This window comes from Battus philenor, unplaced genomic scaffold (assembly GCF_028537555.1).
Source record: "Battus philenor isolate CCGP_79_NKW_IND1 unplaced genomic scaffold, ilBatPhil1.0.hap1 SCAF_13, whole genome shotgun sequence".
Lineage (NCBI taxonomy): Eukaryota > Metazoa > Arthropoda > Insecta > Lepidoptera > Papilionidae > Battus > Battus philenor.
This window is the reverse complement of record NW_027181675.1, coordinates 6,413,935-6,421,737: the sequence shown is the minus strand read 5'-3', so window position 1 is coordinate 6,421,737 and position 7,803 is coordinate 6,413,935. Positions and strand designations below refer to the sequence as shown.

The following is a 7,803-nucleotide window of genomic DNA, read 5'->3' as shown; positions in this document are numbered from 1 at the left end:
GTTAAGAATTATCAAGACAAAATTAGACGATTTTTATTTAAAAATGTTCGTTTACTACCATTTTAATCGGTATAACATCATTAGCTAAATTTTGATATTATCAGATGCGGTAATTGTACTTTAGAAAGTTTCGAGAGCACTATTTTAATTGAATGCCATAGACCTCTTGGAACCGATGGGGAAGTGGGACAGGTCGATTTCATCCATGGGGTAGTCTGGTCTGTATCTTTTCTTGTCCAAGTTAGAGCTGTAAAAAGAGCAAGTCATGATTAATGCTAATACTCTTATTAGTATCTTTTAAGTGTAGTAGTTATAAAAACTCTGTGCGATGTAATGTTTTTAATTTTTTTATAAACAAAGTTATTCCTGCATTTTTTAACGATATAATCAGTAGTGAACAACTTTTCTTGTCTATGTTCGGTGATATACAGCTCTGTTAACTTTTATGGTTCTTTATTATTCAGAGAACCCGTGACTCGCGGATTCGGAGTAAGGTTGCCTTTAACAGCACGACAAGGTATGTCATTTGCCAGGCATTTTAAACTATTACGGAAAATTTCAAATTTAATTAGAAAATTAGGTTATCAATCAGCTTACAGCCGGTTGAAATATACAACGTGGTGGAATGACAGAAACTTATGAAGAAATGTAGTATTAAAAATATATGATCAGGTGTATTGTAATTCCCATGGGGATTGAATAAAGATGGCGTTAATGATAATATTAATATAATTTCAATGATTATATTGCACGATTATATGTTTTATGCAACAATTCCGTTATATAGTTTTTAAAATGTAAAAGTAGTAATAACGGTGTTTTTTAAATGTTCCAAAACATTTACATGATGTGTATATAGTACAAAAAGTTTAACTCGTTTTCCTGTTGACGTCACATACAAAAATACTTCTATGTAAGTAAGGTATTGAAAATGAATAACGTTGTCAAACGCACTTTCACGTGTGTGTCAGTTCGGTGAAAAGAATGCTGTGATTAAAATTAGAAATAAATAAGATTTTTTGTCTAATAATAAAGGTTCGTAAGATTGCACGCAAAATTATTTTTTTATATTATTAACATTTTATAATGTATGTATGTAAATTAATACATAAAACTCAAAGTTAGTAAATAATAGAATGAAGTAAGTTTTTTTCTTACACAGGCGAGTCCAGGTAGTTGGAACCGTAGAGGTTGTAGAACCGTTTGATGGCGTAAGGAAAGGGCTGGTCAATTTCGTCGATATTTCGCTTGCCTACGAAGCTGTCCAGCTCAGAACTGTCAACAATTATTTAAAAAGTTAAATGCTAATCGTTTCATTATATAAAAAATGTGTTTAGTTCAAAGTAATTATGTTTAGCCTCATAGGTCTGATCTTATAAACATTAAAAAATAATAATATGCGTTTGTATTCACTCACCGGTCAATTTCGTCGAAGTTTCGCTTGGGGTAGTCATCTCGGTAATACTCGGATGATAATCCAGGAAACATTTGACGCCTGGCACCCAATGAGCTAGGATTCATTAAAAGTCTAATTGTCATTAAAAACCTAAATAATTTATCCAACATTCACTACAAGAAATATTAAAAATTAAATTTTAATTATGCGTAATTTTAATAAAATAGAAAATGACATTCTTAACTAGAGATATGTTAATTATGTCACACTCAATTTTATTTGTTAATACATAACATAGATATGATCTCCTAATATATATTCTAAATGATTAATCAAAAGACGTAAATCTAAACTTAAGTTGACTTTGCGTTAAATTTCTAGATTTAATTTCTTCTAAATCATTAACAAAGAATTGACAATAGCGAGATAATTAGAAAAAATAAGACAGTTAATTCTACATACTGATATTATCTTTACGTACTAAGTATTAACAACATCATATATAAGAAATTTAGATCAGAGATGGGAAAAATTAAAAAAATAAAGCAGATGTGCTCAGTGAACATTGCAATGTGGCTATGCCTATAAAAGATGCCAAAATTTTCAAAAAGGTTTACAATGTAATTGACAGCGTGTATTCTTAGTAAATAAATTATAATACTTTCCTTTGATATTTGCCATTAGTCGATCTAAATACAATTTTTTTTAAATAGACGGCTGCTTTATAAACTGTAGTAGAGATCTTCGACGTGCACCATTTGTCACGAGACAAAAACAATTAATTAAAGTGAAGTGGTAGAAACCTACTGTGTCATGTCTATTGAATTTGCAGTGCAATCGCTTTAAAACTGTTATAAGGGTATACCAATGATTATTGTTATTATTTGAAACGTAATAGAGAATAGATCTAATAAAAACGATTAATAAAAATAAAACTATACTGTGCATTTCCATTTAATGTTGAATTTAAAAGCTAGATATCGGGAGTTTATTAATTATACGTGGATATCAGATGGCATTATAATATTGAATCACTACCAATAGCGAGGACGGCGTGAATTAAATTTGATTAGATGCAATCTATTGTTGACGTTGCATTATAATCAAGTGTGCATATATTCATAGTTCATGTTGATCAATTATTGTTAGTCTAATACATTGAAAAATTTTATACTCTTATATAAATTTAAAACATTCGTGTACAGGCCGTTTCCAATCGACTAATGCTGAAAACAATTCGTATTAGAATGAAAAAAAGACTAATCATTGCGTTGCGTGCAAAACATGTCTTTACACATTTAATATCTTATATTTAATGAACAAGGCAGCGTTATATGCCTGTAATGTGACAATTAAGTACATTTATAGTTACTAAAATTATATTCTTGTATAAATTGTAAACGTAAATTTGTAAAAAGCTTTTTGAAATCATACGTTAAATTTGTTCTATGAATTTATAATATATTATACATTTTCAATACATACCCTGTAATGTCATACCGACGGACGCCTGAAAATGGAAGAAAACTCGAGTGTCTAGACTCGCGTACCTCACGTACTAGGTTGCCTCCACCCAACGGATCTAGGTTTCGTGTTTTGTGACCTGTTTAGAAAGATAAGTTTTCCAGTATATAAAAAAGTGAAACACATTTATTAAAATGAACAATTTGTATCTTACCTTCAGCGGTTTATTACTAAATTAATTTATATAAATATAAATTTTTAAAATATATGTTTATAAAATAAGGGCATTATTGGGTTTAATAAAACACAATGTGTGCTATTTTATCTGCTTGGTATCTATTTTATAACTGTAACTAATACTTAAGAGTAAGTATACGATTTGCATGCCATATCACATTACATAACTTGTTCGATGATTTATTTTCTAAAAGACAAAAATGTTTGGGTAGTATTCCAGTTTTAAAATATGTTTTCATCGCCTTGAAGCGCGCGTACTAAATTGTCTCCGCCGAGAGGGTCCAAATTTCGAACGAAATTTCCACCGCCCAGAGAGTCTAAATTCCTTTTGATAAAGTTTGGTCCTCCGATCTGGTCTAGGTTCTTTTTGACAAAGTTGCTTCCACCAAGTGAATCAAGATTCCTTACGAAATTTCCTCCGCCGAGAGAGTCTAAGTTACGTACAAAGTTGCTGCCTCCGAGGGGGTCCACCACACGTGTATATAAATTACTTTGTTCTTCAACTTCGCGGCCTAAAATGGTACTACCACCGATTCCATGTAAATTTTTTTGGAAATTTCGTCCGAGTAATGCAGAGTCAAAATTTCCTTCGCTGTTCGTTTCGTACCCATTTAGGTTCCTTCCCACCATAGAGCTTCCTCCTAGTCCACCATTAATATTTCTTCCAAGCAATGTACTACCACCGATACCATTAATATTTCGTTCCCCATGTCTCTTTTCATTTTGAAGAAGTAATCTAAGTAAGTAATCGAATTCTCTTTGTTTATAATCTGCAACAATAAATATGACTTCAATGATTTTGTTTTCACAAAAACGAATATAACCAATTAATTGTAAATTGATATAATAGTGATAATATTACTTACCAATATTGGTGCGTGCAGGGGACGTACAGTGCACAGGTAACATATATTATTGTGCGATGACAAACGTCTAAAAGTGCGCTTCCAACACAAAACCACAAAAACATGTAATAAAAACGTGTATACAATTTAAAGTATGTGCAATATCGAAAACATGTACGTAAATGTAAAATTTTTTATATTGTTATTTAAAGTGCAGTACGATTTTAAAACAATACATGTAAACGAAATAATAACGGGTAAAGTGAAAAATTGGTAAAAAGTGAAAGTGTGTTTTCAAGTAGGGATTAATTTTCATAGAAATGGGGAACATGTGCCATAGGGGTGTTTATGATATGCATTCACCGGTGCAGATATTTAATTACAATCAGTGTACCTTTCATCAATTTTTTAGAAATCTTACCACTGATGTCAAAGCGGTCCGAGTTGTGATCACTGACGCCCGCCTCTGATTCCTAAATGATAAAACAACTTAATTATTTTTTTGTTATATAATAGAGGCATAACGTTTGGATTTTGCCGGTATAACTAATATATGTAAAATGTGCCGACGCTTTCTTTAAAATTATTTTATTTTAACTGGTTATAAAGTAAATTGTAGTTATTAAAAATAAAGTCACTTTTTAGAAGAATTTATTACCAATGCATAATTTGTAATATTAACTCAGGGAATATTCTAATGAATTGAATAATATTAACATTGGTTATATTTTCGGAACAGTAAATAAGAATGAAGCTGACTTAAGTCGTTCCACTTTTGTTTCAATGTTTTGTTGAAAATTTCGTTTGCTCTTTAGTGAAAAATTCATTTTCCGACCGGTATGATTAAATACTTGATTGGAAGCTTAAGTTCTAAATGTATTTTCACTCGAAGTAGTTACTCCGTAAAGATTTCAGGAGATGACTTGTAAGTAAGGAAATAGGTATTGCGCCTATTTTCACTGAAAGGCGGTGTGTTGATACAAACTTAACAATATTACGAATTAATTGAAAAGTGTATGATCTTATTATTATTATGTATTTTAAATTAATGTTATATTTTTCATAAAACAATTCATATTTCTACTGACAGTACTCGTTTTCTATTATGATATGTATTATATATTATGATATGTATTTGTATTTAAGTAAATTATATATACATATATAATTTATATACATACAATTATATTATAAATGTTATTTTTAATGTTATTATTTTACTTAATAACATAAACTCTATTCAATGCAAAAATTATAACTGTAGACTGTAACCAAATCCTTACCCTGTGAGGGTTGGCACTGGAGCAAACCAGTACGGCCGCGATGGCTAACACGATTCTTCCGATACGCATCATTGCACCTGTGAAAGAAAAATATGTATAGCATATAGGGAAAAATGGGTTTAAGGATTTTCTCAAACATCCAGTTACCGTATTTTAATGTTTAAAAGATTTAAATGAACGCTCTTAACGAAATACGAACATACATAAAGGCAACTCAGATAATTGAAATAACTCCGTTCAATTTATTCATACCTCCTATTTTTGCCATTAAATGAACGCATTAGTATAAAAAAGGTAATAGCCTATACATTTTGACAAAAGAGAGGCACTAAGAATATTTTTTTGGATCGTAAAATGATCTTTTAACAACATAGAAGCGACAAAATAAAATTTAAATTATAACGTTTAAATTTTCCGACCGCCATAAAAATGTTATGACCTTTTGTCACGATAGATAACAGCCTCTCATTAAAATACCTACACGAACTTCATTAAAAGTGAATAGTCACATGGGTCTCAACTAAACATACAAAAACAATTTTTTTTCGTAACTAAAACATGTTTAAGTGACAAATCGAACTGTACAATATACAGGGTGATCGGTTATAGATATAAATGCTTTAAAAAGGGGTAACAATGTATCTCATGTGCTGTGAATTAATTTATGGTAAATCCTATGAAAAAATCAATAGTGTCAGAAATAATTAATAACATAAAGATAACATAGCGTTTTAAAAATTTCGGCTTCTACATGTTGAAATTAATCAATGTTTACTATTTGTCAGTACAAACGTTTTACTGTCAGAAATTATTTGTCTGTCGGATTCCAAGAGAAAAAATAAGTTAACGTAACATATTTCAAGATGAACATTTTATGCAAGGTGATTAAAAATAGAAGAAAGAGCTTTTTTATATATCAATGAATAGACAAGGCATTCCAATTTTCATTGAATTATAATGTTAAATATGATGTGTAAAAATAAATTTAAATAATGCATATTAACCTAAGACATAGTAATTCCCATGGGTCCTTCTTTATTTTATTTTAGTACTACTACAGATGTAATAGACACAGATAACTATTTAATATTCCTTTTATACGGTTCTAGCTTTTATGTAGATGTTCTGCATCCTAATCTAATTATCGATCAGGCATCTTCCCTTATTTAATAATCTCCAGACAGCTTCACCCATTGAAATGGAATTGCTTGTATTCAAGTATATTGGTTGACATTATTATAATTTGTTATGATTTAGTTGCCCCAATTCCTTCATAAATCCTATCAGCGATCATATGTTATTTGCAATCCATAGAACAACACGTATATACTTGTTGTATTCAAAATTTAAATTTTATTTTGTTAAAATATAGCCCTTATTAAAAACGATATTGCCCAAATTGTAAGAACTGTTAATTTTTTAAAAAATACTTTTTAAAATACATTTAAAATAATTCACATTTTTTTCTAACCATGATTACGTAATTTTTTTACATTTTCACTTACATTCAAAATATATGTATGAGTGTAGAACATTGTAGGTGAAGACTTAGGAAGATGTAGCTTTCTAAAGTGGAAGTACTTAAAAAATCTGTTTAACACTCTCTTTTTCATGTAACTATTCTTGAAATACATATACTTGAATATATAATAATATTACAGTATATAAAGGATCGAAAGAAATATGTGTAATGTAAAAATTAATGCCGTGTTATTAAAAACTTGTTGAGAAAATTATATCAGTTTCATCTAAAAAGCGTTAGAGTTAGACGCAGAATAGATTATACGGTTTAATTCCTGTGAATGTATGAAACCTTTGCAAAAAGGAATTAATATCGTGATATGCATTGAGCACAAAGAGACAGCTGTGAGGGTTCTTGCACATATTATCCGCTTCTTTATGTCTTTGACAGTTATTTCATACGGCAAAAAGATTTCTTACAGTTAACGGATTAGTTATAAAAAACTATAAAAAGTTGTATTTGAAAAGAGTCGATAGTATAAAAAATATGTTATTTATGGTTTATGCTATGATATTTTTTCCTTTTCGTATGTTGTAAAAAATAGGAACTTTGATGTTTATGGTCGCGTAAAAGTATGATAAAATTTTTTAATGGAAATGTGGTCCGAAAGAAAATCTATTATCGACCTTTAACGTCAATTTAGATTGTTATTGGTTGTCTTATAACATTTATCAATGACACAGTATTATTATTTCGTTACCGTTATTGCTGTTCCGAATAAAAGGCAATAATTTAAAATTCTGCTACATATCGATCGTAAACGTGTTTATACCGACGGCATTCTTACAATACATTGATATTTAAGAGAATATATGATGTTTTCTTTATAACATTTAAACTACCAACTATGAAGAAACATTTTTTTTTCTTAATGCCAAACATCTATGAAATATTTCTCTATTGAAATTATTTCATTGTTCCCTTATACATACGAATGGATAGATATTTATTTGTTGTGTATTGTAGTCTTTATTCTAAATACAATAACTCTGCTATAATTAGTTTCGTATGTCTGGAAAGATCTATATGAGTATATATCAACAGCAAAGTTTTCGA

At 29.5% G+C, this 7,803-nt stretch overlaps 1 protein-coding gene across 2 annotated transcripts; it reads right to left on the bottom strand.

Moving 5' to 3' along the window:
• LOC137933325 (orcokinin peptides-like) lies at positions 1 to 5,300 on the bottom strand. 2 transcript variants are annotated; one of them, XM_068777242.1, is made up of 6 exons: positions 5,226 to 5,300; positions 4,364 to 4,415; positions 2,882 to 2,999; positions 1,418 to 1,510; positions 1,159 to 1,275; positions 1 to 247 (listed from the first exon to the last, which is right to left on the bottom strand). In XM_068777242.1, the coding sequence occupies exons 1-6, from the start codon at positions 5,295 to 5,297 to the stop codon at positions 145 to 147; spliced, it is 555 nt and encodes a 184-aa protein (XP_068633343.1). In that variant the 5' UTR covers positions 5,298 to 5,300; the 3' UTR covers positions 1 to 144. The 2 variants fall into 2 exon arrangements, with proteins under 2 accessions (XP_068633343.1, XP_068633342.1); XM_068777241.1 differs by lacking the exons at positions 1 to 247; positions 1,159 to 1,275; positions 1,418 to 1,510; positions 2,882 to 2,999 and adding an exon at positions 3,195 to 3,867.
• Between the last annotated feature and the right edge of the window lie 2,503 nt (positions 5,301 to 7,803).